This window comes from Pezoporus wallicus, unplaced genomic scaffold (genome assembly GCF_028554395.1).
Source record: "Pezoporus wallicus isolate ANWC-B61680 ecotype Strahan unplaced genomic scaffold, APGP_CSIRO_Pwel_v1 contig_3876, whole genome shotgun sequence".
NCBI classification, from domain to species: Eukaryota; Metazoa; Chordata; class Aves; order Psittaciformes; family Psittacidae; genus Pezoporus; species Pezoporus wallicus.
In genome coordinates this window covers 1,947,488-1,970,052 of record NW_026636085.1, presented here as the reverse complement: position 1 = coordinate 1,970,052, position 22,565 = coordinate 1,947,488, and the positions used below count along the sequence as shown (strand labels likewise).

The 22,565-nt window shown below is 45.3% G+C and overlaps 1 protein-coding gene across 1 annotated transcript in view; it reads right to left on the bottom strand.

Moving 5' to 3' along the window:
- The window catches only part of ME3 (malic enzyme 3), a 111,721-nt gene that overhangs the window by 20,603 nt on the left and 68,553 nt on the right, over positions 1-22,565 (bottom strand). The window contains exons 4-6 of the mRNA XM_057399034.1: positions 14,480-14,555; positions 8,528-8,689; positions 5,219-5,322 (exon numbers count right to left, since the gene is read on the bottom strand). Coding sequence (XP_057255017.1) covers positions 5,219-5,322; positions 8,528-8,689; positions 14,480-14,555 — 342 coding nt within the window. The remainder of the gene's footprint in view (positions 1-5,218; positions 5,323-8,527; positions 8,690-14,479; positions 14,556-22,565) is intronic.

Sequence of the window (22,565 nt, the reverse complement as noted above, 5' to 3'; positions counted from 1 at the left end):
TCTTGATGACAGTGGTTTTAGCTTTATTCAAGAGACTTCTCAACTGCCTGAGCAATCTCATTATGCAACTCTGCTCTTTCATCCTCATTTGTATGCACCTCTTCGAGCTCATCCACCCTCATTATAAGCCGCAAGGTCAGAGAGGCAAAAATTCATGAGACAGCAGTTACCATTAGAGAGCATCTGACCAAAACTGCACAAGTCAGAACTTCAAGGGTGGCCTGAGGACCTGGGCAGCGCCTTTGCTGACCAGTATCAAAAGGGGATTTTGTTTCCCCATGAGCAGGGAGTATAAAGCAAACTGTACTGGCAAGAAGGGCCAGTTCCGTTATGGAAAGAATCACATGAAGGAGGTTCCAATCCTTGTCTTAAGTTAGAGTTTTACAGCACTGCTTTAAGTCATTCACGATGTAAGGATTCTGCTTTGATGCACTGCAAGTCCTACTCACAGTCTTAGAGAAAACCAGGCAGAAAAGAACCAAATTGTCCTTGCCCTTGTCTTTGAGATCTTCCAGTCTTGGTGCTTCATACACCAGCAACCCAAGTTCTGATTTCCAAGAAAAGACACGTTTTCCACAAAAGAGCCCATCATCAGAGAGAAAATCATGCTTGGCAAGAGATCAGCATTTAGGTTTCATAAAACAAAGTCCACTCTAGCACATTAAACACCACCAGCACCTGCGTCACTGCTAGCACAGGGTCCTGAGGCCATTCCTATTGTTTAATTGTTAGCATGGTCCTTGGCAGGCTTCTGGTCAGACCAGCAGTGCTCTGCCCCAGAGTTCCTGGCCACAGTGTAGAGGTCAGTTTGGTCAGGCATCTCCTCAAAACCCAGCTGAGAGCAACCCTGTGGAGAAGGGCTTGTGGGTATCTGTGGATGAAAAACTGACTGGGATGTGACAATGTGCACTTGAAGCCCAGAAACCAGCCGTGAGCAGCAGGGGTAGGGAGGGGATTCTCCCCCTCTGCTCTTGTGAGTTCCCCCCCTGCAGTCATGTGTCCAGCTCTCATGAGACCCCAACACAAGAGGGACAGAAAACTTTTGGAGTGAGTTGAGAGGAAGGCATGGAGATGCTGTGAGGGCTGAAGCAGCTCTGCCCTGGAGCCAGGCTGAGAGAGCTGGCCTGGTTCAGCCTGGACAAGAGAAGGCTCCTTAAGGGGAGACCTTAGAGCAGCTCCAGTGCCTAAAGGGGCTACAGGAAACCTGGAGAGGGGCTTTGGACAAGGGCCTGTAGGGACAGGACAAGGGGAATGGCTTTAACCTGCCAGAGGGGAGACTGAGATGAGCTCTTAGGCAGAAGCTCTTCCCTGGGAGGGTGCTGAGGCGCTGGCACAGGGTGCCCAGAGAAGCTGTGGCTGCCCCATCCCTGGCAGTGTTCAAGGCCAGGTTGGACACAGGGGCTTGGAACAACCTGCTCTAGTGGAAGGGGTCCCTGCCCATGGCAGGGGGCTGGAACTGGATGAGCTTTAAGGTCCCTTCCAACCCAAACCTTTCTGTGGTTCTATGATGGTCTCTAGTTTCAACACCAGTTTAGAAGGAGGAAAAAAGTTACCAGTGGTTTCCTTTGAAAGAGAGTGTGAAGACTAACACATATTGTTACTGTAGATGATGGGCTGAAGCTCTTCAGAGTGCAGTGAGCATTCCCAGCACATGTCCCATGGCATTTTGATTTCAACCTTAATTTGCTCATATAGGCAAGCCCCAGAACCTCTGCGGGTCACTGTGATTAGGATCCTTGAACACTTTAGGTGAATATTTCTTGCAGCTTACTAAAATGTACCAGTTCAAGAGTAATACTGATTTGCCCTTTGCCATGTAACTGAGGACAGGGAAAACTGCAGCGGTGTATTGTATCATACAGAGTATATTACTCACTGGATAAAACAGCAGTTTGTCAATCTGTTTCATTCGGTCACAGGCTAGGCTTAACGGGCCAAATTCTGCACATAGCTGCCTCCCAAGAGGAGCAAAGTGCACACCTTGGAGCTCTCATTAAAGAGGTTAGGCATTCCATGTGTTTCAGGTGAAAGAGTAATGAATGGCAGTTTAGGCAGCAGGAAAGCACAGAAACTCACCCAGCTGCTCCAGAAAAGGCTTTTTTTCCTAAAACTGCCCAGAAGTCACACTTTCTTTCAAAATACTCTAAGTGCTAACTCTGAAGCCTCTGACACGCTCCTCATTTCATTACTAGATGGCGATTATGAGACCAGGAGGCCTTTCTGCTGACTGCAGGGGTCTCCAGCTATAGAAATCTGACATCTGTTTGACATTATTATTCCATTGGAAGAGTAAATCTTCAGTCCCTTGGCTTTCTTGTGGGCTCTGACACATTCCACTTCAGTGACAAGTGTCCCTTGAGCCAGCAGTGACTTGACAGGGTGGGAGGTACTCCTGCAGAGGAACTGACAAATGCTTTCCACAAGGACCTGAAGTACCCTCAGGAAGTAGGCAGAATTCCTGCATGAACATTGAGCTGAAAAGGAAGCCTCCGAATTCCAACAGATTTGTGTTCCTCCCCATATTACTGAATTTACGTGTGACACTATAGATTCTTGTAAGAAATCACAGCAGATCGAAGACCACAGCAGTTCATACCCACAGGTTTCCTCATACGTGGAAGCAGGCTACAAGAGCTGCATGGTCTTGACCTTCTGAACAATTTCTGCTTCCTTTCCTAACAGAAGCTAGAGCTACTGGGTTGCCTTCAGTCATTCCAGTGGAAATCCGAGACCAAATGAAGCTGTTTCATGTAAGGTTGCCAAACCCAAGCCGAGAGTAGAATTATTCACTAGTCCAAAGCTCACAGAGGATCACACTCCATCAACTCTTTAAAGTATGCTGGTGGTCAGGTGATAATGTATAGCAATGTCTCCTTTCACTTAAGGATCTCCAAATACTTTACAGATGGGAACGGAGATGTGTAAAGCGGAATTTCCCAGCTCCACTTTGCAGAGAACATTTTGGGGGCTTACTGTATTCAAGGAATTCATCCTGGCTATAAGAGAAATAGAAAAGCTGGGAGAGGGGCCTCAGGAACTTGATTCCCAGCACTTGGATGAAAGCATCAGGCATGACATCACCTCACAAGATAAGAGTTCATTGTTTCATGGCTGAGCGTCTTCTCCCTTCGATGTGGAGATTAGCTCATGTAAACTAAACACAGGAAAACAACAGCCAAAATCCTTCCTCCACAGCACAGAAAAGGCAAATTGTGTTGCTCTCACTGACATCACAGGAGTAGTGGGTGCAGTTTAACACCACAAGCATCTCAGAGCCACGTTCATGACAGCTGAGACCATCATTTGGGTTCCCATTCTATTGTTCCCATTCTATCGTTCCCATTCTATCATCAACACCACCACTGCAACACCTCTGTGGTCTCCCAGCCAGAAGGAAGTGGGATAGTTTTCTTGAAGGATTAATTAGGGACTATAACCAAAGCAAACAAAACCCCCACAAATCAACCCTGACAGCTCTTAAATCTTTTCTCCTTGTCAAGCCTCTTGTGATTTCCTACGTGTGTTTTACCAGTTCTCTAGCCTCCAAGAATTTCCTCCTCCTAGATAAACCACAAGTATCTAATGTAATACTACACTGTAATCAACTGGCATTTCAGCCAAGCTTTCTTATCAAATAGAAAGGACAAACCAGGGCACAAACACAACATTCTCTTCACTGCAGTCACCCTTTATTTTAATTTGGTGTTTTATTTATTTCAAAATAGCATTTTTAATCCAACAGAATTATTGTGTTCATACTCACAGATATAGGGACTACAGCACTGACTGACAACAAGTATCTTTACACAGTAAGTAGGCAACTGCAACTGGGTGGGTTGATGTACTGGCTGTCTATCATATGGGACGTGTCTACATCATGCTGCTGAATAGTAATGGAGAGACTCCTGCCTTAACAGCAGCATTGCATGTGCACAGAGTGCAGCAGAACACTGCGCAGAGCAGCCACCAACATCAACAGAGGCTGAAATTCCTCCATGACACTCTCTTCCCTCTCAGACCTTGGTTTGTCAGCTGTGATGGAATGGTCCTTAGCATTTCAGCCCCTAATTCCTACATCTCTCCACCCACAGCCAGCTGGGCAGTCAGACTCTGTGTAAAGATATGCTTCTCAGAGGATGGGTAGGTGTTGTCATTAGACACTGGTAATGATGCCTCCTACCAGGGGAGACAGGATGAACTGTGAGCTGATGACATGTTCCACCCACTCCCATTTATGCAGGAACACACACACACACACATACGGCCAGCTGGAGGCACAGAAAGAGAGAAGATCAAATATAGCTCCTTCAGCTGTGAGGGAAAGATCCTACAACACACAGACAGGCAGCAGCCTATTAATCAGGCACAGACTGCAGCACTGCCACTTATCAATAGCATCTGCTGCTTTAGAAAAAGCAGAAAAAGCTGTTTAGGAGCTTGGGGCTTTCCAAATATTCTTCTTTTTCCCCTTAACAGTTGTTCTCACTTTCCTCCTTATGGTACAGTCATGGAGATTTGAATATATTGTGATTCCTTGCAGAAAGAGGAACTCAATGCAGTGCACACACAGCACTGAGGTTGTGGTTCTGCTCTTCCCATCTCAAACTCCTTGGTGTATCAGAGACTTTCTATCCTAGCTAGTAAGTAAAAATGGATATATGCACTTGGTCTGTCCCACCATTAAAAAGACAGTGCTTATGATCCCTGCCTTCTTGCTCCACAGACTTAAATGCCAGCAGGCAAGCTCCCATTTTTAACAAAGCCATAGAGAGGCAGCCTGCAGACTCACACAGACACCACCGTGTGCAGTAACATGCCACTTCCATTTAGATGACTTCCTTCACAATGGTGAAAGCTAGAAATTTCCTTTACAAAGTGTAAACAAACCAAAGTTTAGATTCTGCCTATGCTGAATGAGGCTCATAAATGCATGATGGAGGCCAGACACAGCCCACAGGGCATATGTGTGACACCTCTGGCCTACAGGGACAGGAAATGGTTATAAATAGTCTGTCTCATTTCAGTTCTCTGAAGACAAATATTTTTGACACAGAGTGCTCGAGCACAAAGAGTCATTTGTAGACCACCCAGGAGACTTGCATTGAAATGACCTTTCTTTGCTTGAATGATCAGTTATACTAACGTTTGTTTCATGAGATGCAACGTTTGTTCTTAAATGGAAGCAGCCCAGAGGAGCCATGTATATAATCCCACTTACTTGTTGGTCACTGCCTGCATAAACTCATCAATCAGTTCGTCGTACTGTTTCCCACGAACCCTCTTGTGTTTCAGTCCAATATAGAGTGGATCACTCAGGAGAGCCTAGGACACAAAGCAATTCCGTTGACATCTTCTCTTCCACGGGTGGACTGAGATTTATGTCCCAGCCTACCCAAAAAGTTTCTCTGTTGTGGTCATATGAGTTTTACTTTCTATGCAGTGAAGGCCACCTCATACAGCTCTTCCATAAGAAGCTATGGACAATCTTTGTGTAAATAAAGTCAGAGGGATGTAATGCTTCTTGACTGCCATAGGAAATAGAGCTCTGTCTGCATCCCCATCTGCTCTACCAAAGGCTCCCTGCCAAGGTGCCTCACTCAGAGTGAATAAAACCGACCTTGTGTGAGGAGTGTTTATTGCTCATTTAGTTCTCCGTTTTGCACTGAGGTTACCAGGAAAGCTGTTGACCATAAACAGTGCTTTGAGCAATGAAGACCACCTGAAGTAACTTGAAATGACCCGTGTCATTTAGCTATTAGGTGACAGCCCAGAACCAGTGATCGGATGCCAAAATGTTCCCAAGCTCTGCACCTACCTAGCACTCACCTCAGTTATCTGCAGGTGTCAAGGCAAGGTATTTTGATACAACAGATTAGTTCAGTTTTTGGCTCCAGCTAGGAATACAAACCCAAGTTGTTTATCCAAACAATCCAGCAGACGTTCTGTCAGGACCACTAATCCATCTAAAAAGGACTGGGTCAGCATGGAAATAGGACATACTTTGGGCAAATTTCAAGGACAGGTGGGCCAACACATCTCTTAGCCACAGAAGTGCAACTCCCAGTTTCAGGAACTGAATCATCCACAGGAGAAGGGGATGAGCCATCTCAAACCTATTGTCCTGCAGCCATATGGCCCACAATATTGGCAGGTGTGCTAAAATCAGATCTGTTTTACAGTCACAGCTGTTTTCCCTTAGAAGGGAAGTTGAAAGAGTTTTCCCCTAAGTTTGACATATTAACTCTTCAGGGCCATTGAATATGCTGTAGCATCTCTCCTATGGAGACAGGCTGAGAGAGCTGGGCTGGTTCAGCCTGGACAAGAGAAGGCTCCTTAAGGGGAGACCTTAGAGCAGCTCCAGTGCCTAAAGGGGCTACAGGAAACCTGGAGAGGGGCTTTGGACAAGGGCCTGTAGGGACAGGACAAGGGGAATGGCTTTAACCTGCCAGAGGGGAGACTGAGATGAGCTCTTAGGCAGAAGCTCTTCCCTGTGAGGGCGCTGAGGGGCTGGCACAGGGTGCCCAGAGAAGCTGTGGCTGCCCCATCCCTGGCAGTGTTCAAGGCCAGGTTGGACACAGGGGCTTGGAGCAACCTGCTCTAGTGGAAGGTGTCCCTGCCCGTGGCAGGGGTTGGAACTGGATGAGCTTTAAGGTCCTTCCAACCCAAACCAGTCTGGGATTCTATGAAACACTAAGCAGACCCATTTGCACCACCTCACTGATTGTTCCTGTAGCGTCACGTACTCTGGAACCAGTTAATGGAGAATAAACTTCTCCCATAGGCAAGTTGAGAAATGCCAAGCTCTAGAAAAAGACCAATTTGCTGAAATAATGTACAAAGTATTATGGACTGTCAGAAAAACAAGCCAGAACTGATGCTAGAAATATGACTACTATACTTAATCCATTCTAGCTGAGGTTCCTGTGTTAGTAACACAGAGACAGATTGGATGCATATAAGAGGTGTCTTATTTCTGCACTGAGTTTACTCTTGGGCAGGACGGTCCTAGGACATGCTCAGGGTTTGGTTAAACTGGGTTTATGCACATGAGAAAGCCATTAAATAAAGATATTATTTATATTGTGAGGGAATACGTTGTTCATATTGCTGGAAAACAGCAAGTTCTGTACCTTAATCCCAGATGTGGAAATTGCCTCCGCAAGGAAGTTCCTAAACACGTAAGTTACACTTGATGTTGGGCAGAACAAAAGTGCCCAAGACTGATTCTGGGAGTCACCATCTGACCCTTGGAGATGCCTAAAAGTCATTGGTGCCATTTTAGTGTCCCCTGGATACTGAGATAGAAACAGATGGTCAGAAGCTTCTCATGGGAAGCACTTTCACCCAGGTCCCTGTGGAATGAAACTCCAGCTGGGAGGCTCAGAGCATCCAGCACTTGGTGGTGTCCAGACCAGCATGGAGGAGAAGGAAGAGATGAAGGAATCAAAGTCAAGTACAATGCCCCACTGACTGGAAACTCTAAGAAGTGAAAGACTGAGCCTTAATTCCTGCTTTAGCCTCAGAGGGTCCAAATGCAGAGTTCCCACTTTTTAGGAAAGACCATGGATCAGGCTGAGATGAGCACACCCTATATTCCAGAAGTCCATGACAGGGCAACATGCTAAAGGGATAAAATAATCCTGGGAGCAGATATCAAAGAGGTAATTGGGATTCTCACCCCAGATGCCATCCATGACCACTGATTTTGCTTTCTTTCATTTTTTTCAAGTGTCCAGTGTGAGACACTTGGGGCTGCAGTGAAAGAGGTGCAGAAGATTGCATCTGAAAACATCGACACTCATTTCCTCTTCATACACAAACTCTTATACCCCAGATTTGTTATTTCTCTCTAGAAACACATGTCTGGTTTACTTGAGGTCAAGTGAGGCACAAGGACACTGTACAGCAACAGACAAACCCAGCCCATCACAACTGACTTTAGGATATTAATTTGAGTTTGAGAAAGACATCCCTCACAGATGTCCATTCTGGCACAGCTGAGATGTGCTTCGGCCTTTCTGAGCCAGAGTCATAAGGCAAGAATCCGCAAACAGATGGAGTCCTCTTGTCTGGTTATCATGTGCAGTGAAGTGTGCAGTCTGACAGAACACTGAAATTAATCATCCCCAAACCACCCACTGGGGATTCTCCACTTTCTGGAACACAGTCACCAGTATCTGCCTGCTTTTTCACAGTTACCATAGGAAGAATAAATCTGGGACTTCCTGTACAACATCTTTCAACTCACCTTGCCATGTTGCCACTCCAACTGGCAATACTCTGAGTCTTCTCACCAGGGGACCACGAAGCTGTTTAGTGTTTATTTCAGTTCCCCATAAGAGAAAAAGTTTCTTTAGCATCAAACAGGAATGAAGCCTGCCCACTTCCCTGCAGTGCTGGTCTAGCCATCATCTCATCCTGGATGGCTCTGCCTGTGCCTCCACATTTAGGGACTGGCCTCAGTGAAGCATAAACCTCAATTCTTTCTCCCCCCTCTCCCTGTCAGATTAATGAAGAATGGTCTTACCTCGTTGTCTGTGCCAACATCCAGCAGGACAGGGAGACACTGTTGTGGGTGAACTCCACCACAAGCTGTGTACAAAGCAAGCTTCCCAACTGGGATACCCATGCCGTAACTTCCTAGATCTCCTAAACCGAGAATCCTCTCTCCATCTGTCACCACAATAGCCTAGGGGGATGAGGATCAAAAGAGACTGTTGTATGGCATTGCCAAGGCTCCAGAAACAAACCCAGCTCCACTGTCTTCACACTGATGCCATTTTGCAGTGGCATTGTGCAATGGGTATTTGCTCTTTCTATGTGACACCACGTTAACTAGCTGTTAGTGATAGAGGGCTGCTCATTTTTGGGGGGAGGGATGATATGGTTGATGGGGAGCTGCTTGCACTATGGGAGAGCAGCAGTTCTGCTTACCAGCACTTCAATCACCTGTAGCATGGCTTTTTGAGCATCCTCAGCTGTATAACAAGAAACACCACAAAAGAGATCTGCCTTTCATTTTTCCTCTTTTTCTTCTGGAAAAAAAAAGAGCTCGGTACACAAGTGTTTGTGCTTATGAACTGCATCTGTTACTGTGGAAGTAACAAGCTACTGTTTTCACACTATTGTAGAGTAGCTGTGGAGTAGCCAAGATGAGACAATCAAAACAAAACTCACTATAAGCGGGTTCCTCTGCCTCCGATTCCCCTGACTGCAAAGTGAGGTAGTCAGAAGCCATCAGCATGGACTGCAGAGAGGCTCCCACATGATGTATTTAATATTAGACCTTTTTTCCCACCCAGCTGGGAGTTAAACAATTGCCACTTGTGCCTTTTGCATTTCAACAACATCGTAATGTGCCACTTCACCAAAATCTCTGATCCATCATTTTAGATCTTATTATTGTACCATTTCTTTGTGACAAGAAGGGGAAAAAAAAGCTTGCTTAACGTTGTCCAGATTAGAAGCCTAAAGTTGGGCGATTCAACCCATACTGCACATCACTTGAGATCTTAGGAGGCAAGTGACCCACCAGATCTGACTAAACTTCCCCAGTTTTAGGTTAACTGCTCCGTTTGCTGGCTTTGTCCCCAGGGTCAGGCACTCTTTAAGGAAATTCTGAACTCCAGTAAGAACAGGAATTTACTGGAGCCCAGTCCCACTGTGGGAGATGAGCTGTAAATACAATAATAAACCTCAGCTCTCAGCACTTGGGAGACCAGAGCGCTCACATCAAATGGTTTATCAGCCTGCAGGGGACTCATGCACAGCCTAGCTTGGATTTCAAAGCAGAAGACTGCAGAGAAGCTCTTTATTTGCTGATCTGGCAAAGTTAAGGCTAAACTTAGGACATACATGTGTGTGCTTTCGTGAGAAATAAAAGAATGGGAGATTAGAAGCTACAGATGTACTTCCTTGGTGGCATAAAGATGCATTGGTTCATTGCTGTGATGGAGAAGCATTTTGTTGTTTATGAGTGGGATAAACCTTTTTCCTATTTCAGGAAGAATCATACTCATCTGTTTCAGTGTCTTTTCTTATTCAAACTATATACACATCCCAAAACTATGTTCTCCCTCAACCTAAACCACTGTTTCAGAAATAAGCCTGAGGAGAAACTAGAGACCCAGAGGACACACGCATCTATTCTGCATTTTACATCTATTTTGCTCTCTAGCAAAAATAACCCCCTCTGTTATGGTTTGAGGCATGATACATTTCAGGGTTGCAAAGCTCATAATAATAGTGACAACCAGTATGCAACAGAGGTTATTTTGACATGATCCTCCTATATGCAGAATATGAAGTGGCTGTTGCCACTTTCTTGTCACTAAGAAGTGATCCTTCAATGAAGGATCTATTCAAACCAAAAGGTCTATACACTGTCCTTAGACTAGAGGTTGGACAATCCCCGACATTCAGTCATGGCAGTAATACACTTATCCACCTCCATTTTGGAACTGTTTCCTGTTTTTCCTTCCTTCCTTCCTTTGCTTTTCCTTCTGAGTCAGTGTGAAATGCTAGCGATGGGAAAGCCTCTTTTTGGGTGGGCTCCATCTGTTTGTGTGTGCTCAATTCTTTACCACACCCAGAGGATGCAATCGGGACTCGAAGGCAGAGACGCGAATAGGGAAAGCGGCAAGCACAAGAACTGCTCCAGGTTTATCCTGAAAAGTGATGCAAACTATTTGAAAAGGACTTGAAATCCTAATTATGCAGATAATATATATGTAAGTTATAATGAATCAAAATATTTCTCTTGAGCACAGATCCCCTTGCATCCAAACAAATAAGTGATCACATGTGAGCCTAAAAACTGCTTGATAGCACTTAGATATCCATCAGAGAGGGAAATTTTCTTCATCCTTAGATGTGCTGCACTCTATAGGTACCAAAGCTCCTCAAAATAACACTGAACAGAAGATACAGCATAGGAGACATTCATTACTGTCTCTATCAGATAAAGGAATGGTTTCAATTGTTCATGCGACCAGAACTCAACAAACAGGACTTTAATCTCTAGCTGAGCAGCACAGACCCTTCAAACTGAAGGGCTGGTTTAACAATCAGAACCTGTTTTCTGCTTCCAGCTGTGACACAATTTTCCTGATGACTCCAGGCAAGTCTTTGGCTAAAGGTAAAGGTTGGGTGTGCAGTTTAAGCTGATCATTTAACTGATGGGGAGAGACAGAAGCCTCCAGAGTCCATCTCCTCCCTCCAGCAGCTGTTTTGGGAAGGGATGAAAGGGATATTTCTCTTTGAAGATGCTCATCTCTCTCACGAGTCCAGATTACTGAGTCTTCTCCTGTAAGGAAAAGCTGGAAGAACTGGGGTTGTTCAGCCTGGAGAAGATACTGAGGACACCTTATTGTGGCCTTTTAGCACTTAAATGAGGCCTATAAGAAAGATGTGGAGGGACTTTTTAGCAAGGCCTGTTATAACAGGATGAGAGGTGATGGTTTTAAACTAAAAGAGGGGAAATTCAGGCTGGATATGAAGAAGAAATCTTTTACAATGAGGGTGGTAAAACACTGGCATGGGCTGCCCAGAGAGGTGCCCAGATGCACCATTCCTGGAAGCATTCAAGACCAGGCTGGGTGTGGTTCTGGGCAACCTGATCTAGTTGAAGATGTCAATGCTTATTGCAGGGGGGTTGGACTAGGTGACCTTTGTAGGTCCCTTCCCACTCAAACTATTCTGTGGTTCTATGGTAACTGAGATGGCTCTGGACCACAGGCCATATGCAGTAACCCAGTTTCACAATGCCAAGGTAGGAGGTGTGTGGTCCAGCAGTCATCCAGAGCACTACAGTGATTTCCATGCCGCTGAGGCATGTGCCACTGTTGGCATTCCCATTTCTCTGTACTGACTGCATGAGGGCAGCGTTCACAAGATGAACTCATACTCTGCCTTGAGTGCACCAAGAGAAAACGCTACATGGAAGGATGAGCTTGAACAGCCCTGTACATTGTTATCCTGATGGGGATTGAAGATGCTGAGTGAATTTCTAGGTGAGCATCCTATGGAAAGAGAAAGGGAGGGAAGCAGTGAGGAAGGAAAGGAAGGAAAGGAGGGAAAGAAGGGCAGAAGGCCAGCGCAGTACCTAGCATGACAACACACTTGTGTTGGAATAGAATATATAGTTTCTAGATTATCCTACTTTGAGATGCTCATAGCTGCCACGATGAAACCCTGCCGCAATGCCATCCCGTAGGATTCTCTTGCTTTAGCACCATGCAGAAAAAGAGTACCAGATTAGGGAACCAGAGAGAAAATTGGGATGGGGAGGCACTGATGAGTCAGTCATCACTGATGATGCCTGTCAGCATTCTATCCAATGTTTCTTCATGGCACAATTCATAAGCCACCCTGGAGGAGACATGAAAACCCCACGCTCCCATATGAGTATGTTCAGAAATGGCTTCCTGCTTGTTCTGTTTCTGGCACTGCCCTGGGTTCAGCAGTAGCAGTCATTTTTCTCCTTCTTGGTAGCTGGTGCAGTGCAGTGTTTTGACTTTTGGCTTGGGAGCAGAGCTGATAACACTGATGTTTTGGTTTGGCCAAGGACTTTGTGAGCCTCATGCTCTGCCAGGGAGGAGGGGAAGCCAGGAGGAAGCAGAGACAGGACACCTGACCCAAACTGACCAAAGAGGTATTCCATACCACAGCACGTCATGGCCAGGATGTAACTGGGAGTGAGCTGGAAGGGCTGGGAGACTGCGGGGTGGGAGTCAGAGCTTGGTCGGGCTGGGTGGGGGTGGGGCGAGTTATCAGTCGGCTGGTGGTGAGGTGTTGTATTCTCTTCCCTTGTTATTTCCTTTATCATTATTATCATTGGTGGTAGCAGCAGTGATTTGTGTTATACCTGAGTTACTAAACTGTTCTTATCTCAACCCGTGGGAGTTGCATTCTTTTCGATTCTCCTCTCCGTCCCTCCGGGAGTAGGGGGAAGGCAAGAAGGGGGGGAAGTGAGTGAACGACCTGTCTGACTGGGTTTAAACCACGACAGGCACTATGGTTCTTTCAGAGCAGCCCAGTTACATCAGGGGGGTAGAGGTGTGGCACACTGGATCTTGGCTGAGGCTTTGCTAAGCTAAGCAGAACACCCTTCCAGCCATTCCAGGCAGAGGATCCAAGCCTATGACCCAGATTTCCCATTTCCACAGTTGCCATGAATCTCTAATGAGCCACAAAGCAGAATGTGAGCAACAACTCCAGGTATTTCTTCACTGTCTTCAATGGGATTTATTGGTGTTTATGTTCAACCTTCTCAAAAAGCTGGGTCCCTCCAGGGACTGATGTGCAGTGCAGGTGCCTCCCTAGTTATCTCAACATCTCAAGTGTTCCAGTTCAGGCAGGGAGAAGCCTGTGTACAAAGACACAAGGAACCCTGCAGTTCAAACTAGGGATGCTGATGAAATTAGCTGCCTTTGTAGTCTGGCAAATCTGGAGCATAGATAGTCTGGATCTCTTCCATGGACCACTGCCCTTCCTATGGTCTGGTTTGGGTGCCAGAGTGGGCTGTTTCAACAACAGTCTCTCATCTTTCTGTGCCAGTTTCCCCATCTGCAAAAACATATCTATTAGCCTTAATGAGTTCTGCTCATAGTTCCCTGTCAGAAAGAAATGGAAATACTGAGATCTTTGGATAGAGTAAGGACAAAATTTCTAGTTTGCATCTGTTCTCCACAGTTCCAAAGACAAGGTTATAGGAATATGATTACTTTTTCTGGAAATATGTCAAATTCCTCTTTTTTTGGCCCTGAGAAATGGAAAATGCTTGCAAGGGTTTCTCAGCTGCCAACCCTTTGTTCTTGGAAGAAACAGCTGATAGGGGACCAAACCTGTCAATAGCCAGGGAAATTCCCAGCCACGTGTACTTTCAGACTGATGGAAGGAGGTGACTGGCAAGACCTGTCTTAAGTATTAACATCTCATGGTATTTCATGCCAGGGACTTGCCCAGCCCCGAGCTCTAGTGAAAAACACAAGATCACTTGTTGGGTGGGGTGTTCAGCTGCTGGATATCAAGTATTATTTGCAGAGTTGCCAGTGTTCTGGATGCTGCATGACTCACTGGATTGGGAAGGAGTCCTACAAGCAAGTCAGTTACAGAGATACCTTAAAGATGTATCTTTGCTACATGCGTTCTTCAACAGACATATCTTGTTTCTCCACTAGGACCCCTATTCTGCACAAGTTCATTATCACGTACAGTCTTTAATGGCCAAAGTCCTGTTAATTCTGATAAAGTTGATCTTGACCATATACACACATAACAGAGTCTCTGAGGTCCAACCTGGAATGGAAACTGAACCTGAACTGAGTCCAGCTTGGAAACTCTCTGAGGAAGGAAGTAACTCTTCGCTTGTCCTTTTAAATAGGCAATTCTGTAAACAATGCCAAGCAGTTTCAATCAAGATCCCATTTTGTACCCAACTCCCTGTAATTTCCCAGTCCCCAGAAGATGTGCCGCATACCTTAATGTTTTCTTCAGGCCAAGAGTCTAGCATTGTTGCGATGTGGCCTTTGTCATGGATGGTGATAAACAACCCCCTAAGAAAAGAAGAAAAAGAAAAGAAAAATGAACCTTGTAAAAAAGTTAATAACCCCAAGATCAAATAAAACAGGTAAAACCTGAAAATGGAGGGAAATGACCTGCTGAGCACAAAACCAGCAATTCACTGACATGAAAATGAGGCCTCAATGGATTGCTAATGACAATTCTCATTTCAAAACCCAAAGGCTCAAGGTCCTTAATAACATCTTCACTCAACAGCCACCGGTGTGGCACATTTCAGCCATGTGAAACATCTTGATGCTGCAAGGGCTGGAGCATCTCTACCATGGAGACAGGCTGAGAGAAATGGCCTTGTTCAGCCTGGAGAAGAGAAGGCTGGAACTGTTCAAGGCCACGATGGATGGGGCTTGGAGCAACCAGCTCTAGTGGAAAGTGTCCCTGCCCATGGCAGGGGGTTGGAAGTGGATAAGCTTTAAGGTCCCTTCCAATCCAAACCAGTTTGCTTTGGGAAGCAAACTCTGCCTTAGTGCAGAAGGAATTTCTAGTTAAAATAACTGCTAAATGCAGGGGAGGCTGATGGTTTTACAGAAGCCTTGTTACATGTTCTTTCCTGAGGAGTTTATTGTTGGCCATTCAAACAGTGAAAGCATGATCCTTCTCACCCAGTTACCAATGTCATTGATGTGGATGGCTACTACGGAGCTAGACATTTTGAGTCTCCCCTCTAGCCAACAGAGCTCTGACTGGATCAGTATTTGCCATAGCATTTGCTTTGACCCAGGCCAAACCTGCCCTTGCAACACTGTTTTGCTCTTGCATATCTAACCTCAGTTTTCAACACTTGCATTCACCACAGGAAAACCACCAAAACTTATGCAAAATGAAAGAGAAAATTAAATGCTCGGATGAAACCTCAGTGCGAAGCATTTACACAAACAATAGCATACCTGATTGCACAACACAAAGATCTTCAAGGTTTAAACAAAAATGCCTTCTTTTTCATAAAATGAGGAACTGGAAGCCAGCATTCTTGAAACATGTTTTAGACTCGTGGCTTGTTTTAATCTTCTTTGCTTCTATTACAAAAACCAATACCCATTGCAGGGATTCTTCCAATACCCGGGACAATGTTATTCATATTGATTCATCTCTTGCCTTTTATGCAGCACTAACCCCAAAGGAACAACCTCCTCCACATCTGTCCCAGGGGAAATCACTCGTATTGCTCACAGCTCTCTCTTATCAGCACAAATCAAGGGCTCTAACTCAGGGGCTCCTCTTTGCAAGAGGAGGCACCCATTTTCCTTGCCTTCTTATCTGCTCACCAAAGCAGGAGCTGTGCTGGTTATTCATATCAGCTGGAACAACAGAGAAATGCATTTTTGTTGCTTGCATCTCTCTACTATTGCTCACAGCCCTAGGACGTTCAGATCTGGTTATGGTTTGGGGTTCTAGTGTGAAATATTAGGTAGAAAACACTTGAAAACAATCTCCATTGTAAGTCCATACGAGTGATGAATAATCAAACATAATTGGGTTACGCTCTCTGGCAAGGGCTTCTCTCACACGACTCTTCTAGGGGGCAGATATCTTCCCACAGTCAACTGTGGGATCCCAACTGAAAAAGCCCTTTACTTTGAAAAGAAGAGAAATGAAAGTGTTGACTTCAACAGTGATCAAATCACAATCACACAGGAAGATCAGAAATGCAAAGAAAAGAAAGTAATGGTCCATTTATTCAGCATAATTCTTTAAAACCATGCCCAGTAATCAACAAACTAATCATATACACATGGCCTATCTCAAAGGCAGTATTCACAGATGTCAATCTGCATAAAAAAAGGGTACTGGGCTGCTGCCATCTGCATTTAGAAAGGAGTTACTAACTAGGAATTAGAAGCATAAATTCATAACATCATTGCAGATACTTCACGTAATGAAGTTTCCATATATAATAAAGACACCTATTAAAGCGTGTGTCATTCTCTCCCATCTTTTCAGTGCTGAAGCTATTTAACCTTTGAAAGACATCCAGCGCTCACAGCAGAAGCTGAAACCCATCAGTGGGCTTGACGAAGCGCAAGACCTTCACTCTTCTTTCAGGCTATGCTACTGAATCCTAGCTACATATATCCACTGTCAGTCATCCCATTCATAGAGCAATTCAGGTGAACAATTGCTGTTTACTCCAGGCCAAATCAGATGGATTAATTTAGACTAACAGACACACTAAGTTCTGGTGTGCTCAACATAAAAAGGACATGGAGCTGTTGGAACAAGTCCAGAGGAGGCCACGAGGATGATCAGGGGACTGGAGCACCTCCCTTATGAAGACAGGCTGAGGAAGTTGGGGCTGTTCAGCCTGGAGAAGAGAAGGCTGCGTGGAGACCTCATAGCAGCCTTCCAGTATCTGAAGGGGGCCTATAGGGATGCTGGGGAGGGACTCTTCATTAGGGACTGTAGTGATAGGACAAGGGGGAACTGGTTCAAACTTAAACAGGGGAAGTTTAGATTGGATATAAGGAGGAAATTCTTCCCTGTGAGGGTGGTGAGGCACTGGAATGGGTCGCCCAGGGAAGCTGTGAATGCTCCATCCCTGGCAGTGTTCAACGCCGGGTTGGACAGAGACTTGGGTGACATGGTTTAGTGTGAGGTGTCCCTGCGCATGGCAGGGGGGGTGGAACTGGATGATCTTAAGGTCCTTTCCAACCCTCACAATTCTATGATTCTCATGGTACCACCAGCTTTGGAAGGGAAGCCTTCAGGAGCAGAAACACTGATCCATCTGGGGAAAGCCCCACAAACTGAACTCAGCAAAGGTTTGCTGATGACTGAACAGGGAAGAAAACGCAGCCAGGTTTCTCTCAAAGGAACCCAGATTATAGGAGAGGTAATAAGAGGAAAAGCTTATTTGTGGCTTTGAGAACAGCCAGGTAGAACTCTGAATACTGAGAGGGACAGGCTGGTCTATGTGGGCCAGTAGTAAATGAGAAACATCCAAGTTGTAATAAAATGAATCAACTTGGTGTTTTTTTCCTGAGGAAAAGATGCAGCCTAAGCATTCTGAAGAATGAATGCAATCTATGCAACAGATTCTGCCTTTATCATCATGCCTCCTCTATTGGGATTACAGTTGATAAATTGCTTCAGAGAAGCAAAAAAGACAAGGAGGCAGTTCTCCTTTAATCCCATTGGGACTCAATAAAAATGATTCAATTAAAGTAAACCACTAAGAAGATAAGTCATTTTGATCAAGTCATGTAACATGGGCACTATGTGGGGCAAGCACACAACCTTGTTTTCCACAACAGAAAACTCACCTGTGCCCAGGGACCTGCCATTCTACATGGGTTTAGTCACCGTATAGCTTTATCCCCTCTCAGAGAGGCAGCTACACACCCAGTTATCTGGAAACCAAACGCACGTGCATGGGGCAAAACCACAAGCAATAGAGCTGAGTGAAAATTAACTGCCCCAGCAATGTCAAGCCAGAACACACACGCTGTACCACTACTTCTGGCTAAACAGTAACCTTCAGAGAGCTGTTATCCCTCAGAGCAGGGAGTGCTCCAGCCTGCATTCATTAGGGTTTCAGGGCTGCAGCTTCCCATTATTCAGTCCATTAACATCACAGGTTTCCCTACAGCTGCCTTTAGTTAAGGTAAAAGCCAGCCTTGATTTTATTGTGCCACTGGGCATGCTATAAGGTTGCAGGGAACTTTCAGGAAGGTTACAGCTTCTTAATCTGTCACTGAGGCAGTATTTCTGTCTGCACCTTACTGACACCCCGTGATGAATGATGCTCCTCAAGGACTGGTATCGGGACTGGTATATGTTTATGCTGTTTAACATCTTTGTCAGCAACATGGACAGTAGGACTGATGCACCCTCAGCAAGTTTGCTGATGGCAAGAAGCTGTGGTTCAGTTGATATGCTGGAGGGAAGGAATGGGATCCAGAGGGACCTTGATATGCTTCAGAGGTGGCCAATGTCAGCCTCATGAGGTTCAACAAGGCCAAGTGCAAGGTCCTACACCTGGGTTGGGCAATCTCAAGCACAAACACAGGCTGAGCAGACACTGGATTCAGAGCAGCCTTGAGGAGAAGGACTTGGGGGTATTGGTTGATAAGAAGCCCAACATGAGCCATCAGTGTGCACTTGAGCCCAGAAACCAACTGTGTCCTGGGCTGCACCAAAAGGAGCGTGACCAGCAGGTTGAGGGTAGAGATTCTCATGACTGTATTATTCTTCCCCCTCTGCTCTTATCTTTTCCTTTCTGCTTTTGTCCCAGCTGAGTTCATAGAAGTACTCCAGGAAAGCTACATAGCGTATTATGTGAGACATGGGAATAATCCTGTTGTGGTGCTGCTCAGTACCGGATAGATCTCGGCCATCCTGATGGCACTTGAAAGACCCACAATGAAGACAGTAACAGAACTACAAGGCTCATTTTAGGAAGAGATCAGGGACAAGGGAGACAGGGCACATGTGATGCCTGGAGGAAGCTGTGCCAGATACTGGTGATGGCTTTTAGAATAACATTCACTATAGACACTGGGGAAGGAATGAATTTTAACATGTCTCAGGTATTAGGAAACAAAAATATTCTTTAATGCTTTCATTCAATGAGCTGATACTTCTTCCAAAAGGCAAAGTAGTGTTCCCCTTTCTGATCTCCCTGATTAGCAGTGCTGCCTTGTGAGCTGCTTTCCGTTAGAAAACAGTGTACGATGGAGCCAGCAGTGCTATCTCTAAAGCACTGATGTTTATTTACAGCGAATGTACAAATGCATCTCCCAAAACACAGAGGGGAGTGAAAAATACCCTGCAAGTTCTTTCCTCACAGCTCCAAATCTCTCCTTGCTTCCCTTCTATCCCTAAGGTCTCCCCCTAATAGCTTTTCCTTGGGAACGACCAGTGCTTCTGTGGCTGTGTTTACAGCCCTCCTGGTGTGTTCTTGCTCCACTTTTCTAGCCTACTGCTGCCTCTGACATGCAATCAAACAGAAATCCAATGCAGTTAAATGCAATCAATCGCTTTGCTTTATCAAGCTCCTTGCAAGCAACTTCTTTGGCCAGTGCTGTGCTCCTCTTACAGCCTTGGCCTGTTGTTTTGGACTCCAGTTACCTGTTTACATCTATACAATGAATGGCCTCTTTACATTTACCATATAGGACTAACAATCAGCAGTTATATCCACCAGCTTTACAACAGTGTTCAAAAGCCACCAAAGAGCAGAACAGATGATGGTGCTGGATCACTGCTATGTACACGAGCATGAAGCAAAAGGACACCACTCTTTGCTTCACGTGAATTTCCCTTACTAGCTGAGATAGGACCATATTGTACATCTAAATCCCTATGGAGACAAAGAGACACTATTAGAAGGATCTCAAAAACTAATCTGACCCCAGCTGAAAACCACAGAAAAACTCCAGTCAACTACTGCAGCTTTATCCTTCTCCTCCTCCTTCACTCCTCCCAAAGGACTACTCTCTGAAGACAAATATACTTGCTCCATAAGGGAGGAATGTATTTGCACAGCATTATCCAATATTTACAGACACTGCAATGGTCAGGCTTGCTCAGGGTTTGGTATTGAGCATGAAGAACACAAGAAACTGAACTGCAAGTTGCATGCTGCTGAACTGCACAATGATCAGTCCATCAATCTCGTTTAATGGATCTCAGAAAAGAAACATCAGTGGTATCTTCTTTAATATGCTGCCAGTCTTTGCCCTATATAATTACTTGTTCCTGAAAAGAGACTGATGAAGGGATGCAGATTTAAATAGCAGCTAAGGACCCTGTTTCTCCAGATATTTACACACTGCTTGTCATTCAACACAAGAAAGGGTGCTTGCAAGAAGTCCGGCTCCTCGTGTGCGTGCTGCTGTACCCATATGTGATGAGTTACAAGACTAAATCATGAATACACCCAAAAAACCTGAGGCTTTGGTTTCATTTTCTTTCCAGTCCTAGTGGAAAGAAACTTCTAGTCTGGGTGCTAGGAGGGAAACTTGCTCCACAAGCGAGGAGAGGATAAAGACTACTGGGGGAGTTAGCATTAGGGCAATGAATATGCAATACTGACATCACATAGGCAGGCATCGTGGTTCAGTGTTTTCATCTGGATAGGAAAGGCTCATTCTCAGAACAAAAGCATTCAGGACTAAGGCTAAAGGTCTCCACTCACAACCAGAAGGTGATGAAATCCTGCCCACATTAAAGTCCTTGAGTGTTTTGACTGAATAGGGCCTGGATTTCCCTCAGAAGGGGTAGAAAGTCCATGGGAAGCCAGTGCTTAAAAAAGCAACAAACAAAAGAGATAAGACAGATCTTTGCCAACATCCAAACCTGACTTTGAACAGCCAAAATGTTGTGAGGCAGCGGTGAGAAACCTTCACTGAGATACAAGGAAAGGGCTCTGACAGGCACAGCACAAACTGACCTGCTGCTGCAACCACAGCCGTTGCCTTACTTAAAGGCTTGATGCTCTGGAAATCTTTGAGCAAGACTGTCTCAGAGCACTGTTGAAGTTCACCTTCATGCTCAGGAAAGAAGAAGACAAGCTGTCTGGTCACTGCAGGAGGATGCTGCTGCACGCTGCTCTGAGCTCTGGAGTTCAGCTGAATCGTGCTCCAACCCCAGATGACTGGTAGGTGTTTCTCGGCTGTCCAAGGCTGCAGGGGGTACATGCATGAAGCAGTGAGGAGCTGATGGGTTGGCTTTCACTGCATGCTAACCACAGCAAACTGTCACTGCCGTGCCAGAAGAACAGGCTGGAGGAGCCACTCTGGATTAAAGGCCAGTCTGTGCTGGAGATGCAGTAAAATGTGGTTAGAATAAAGCCCTACATTTGGCCTTATTTATTTACACTTTCAGGACTCACACACAAAGTTGACAGTTGAGCAACACGAGCCTCTGGAGACATCCCCACCAGCTGCACCCCTATTGTCGAGGGTTTGGGTTCAGGGCTCTGCCAGAACAGGACAAGAGGCTTCAGGATAACAAAATAAACTTTGCAATTACTTGGCTCTTTTAGAGAGCTCCAGATTATAAATGCCTGTGGGCTACAGGCTTTGGAGACAAAGTATGTGCTAACATGCACTGATGTGTCTGAAGGCAGTTCAAGTAATCATTACTTTGGATAAAATCTCTGGGGTGATTCTTCAGCTGATCCTGAAGATTTGTTTACAATAAAACCCAAGAACTTTGTGTTGCTTTGGATAATTTTCGTGGTACATTGGTGGATGCCCTGAGGTACTGATGAAAAAACAATTGCAACGAAGCACAGTCAACTATTAATTAATAAATAAATCTATACAGACATTTATGAGGCAATACCCTACAATTTCAGTAGGGTTTAATTTCATATGATCTGCAAGGTGAATGTTTGCATTAATATTATAAATGTCCTTCAAGTTGTCATCACCCATTTTAGGCAGGAAAACTACAATTCACTGTGGGAGCCAGAAGATGCAGGCTCCCAGGTACTGTAATGAAAGATTTGTCTTCCGAACTAACCCACCAAACCCATGCAGGAAAATCTCCATGATCCTAAGGGATGAGTTCAAACTTAAACAGGGGAAGTTCAGGTAAGACAAGGAAGAAGTTCTTTACTGTGAGGGTGGTGAGGCACTGGAATGGGTTGCCCAAGGAATTTGTGAATGCTCCATCCCTGGTAGTGCTCAAGGCCAGGCTGGACAGAGCCTTGGGTGACATGGTTTAGTGTGAGGTGTCCCTGCCCATGGCAAGGGGTTGGAGCTGGATGATCTTAAGGTCCTTTCCAACCCAAACCATTCTGTGATTCTATGATTCTATGGCAAGCAGCTAAGCTGTAGGAAACTGCCAAATATCAGGAATGGAGAGATGTGAGTGAGCACAGACGAGGGATTACTCCCAAATGCAGGGAGCAGTGCACACAGGCTTCAGTGCAAGCTCAGCCCTCCCAGTTCTTAGGCATAGTCCAACCCCTGCCACAGCAGGAAGGTCCAGATCAGAGCCCAAAGCAAAGCTTTTGGATCCAGCTTCAATTCTGCCAA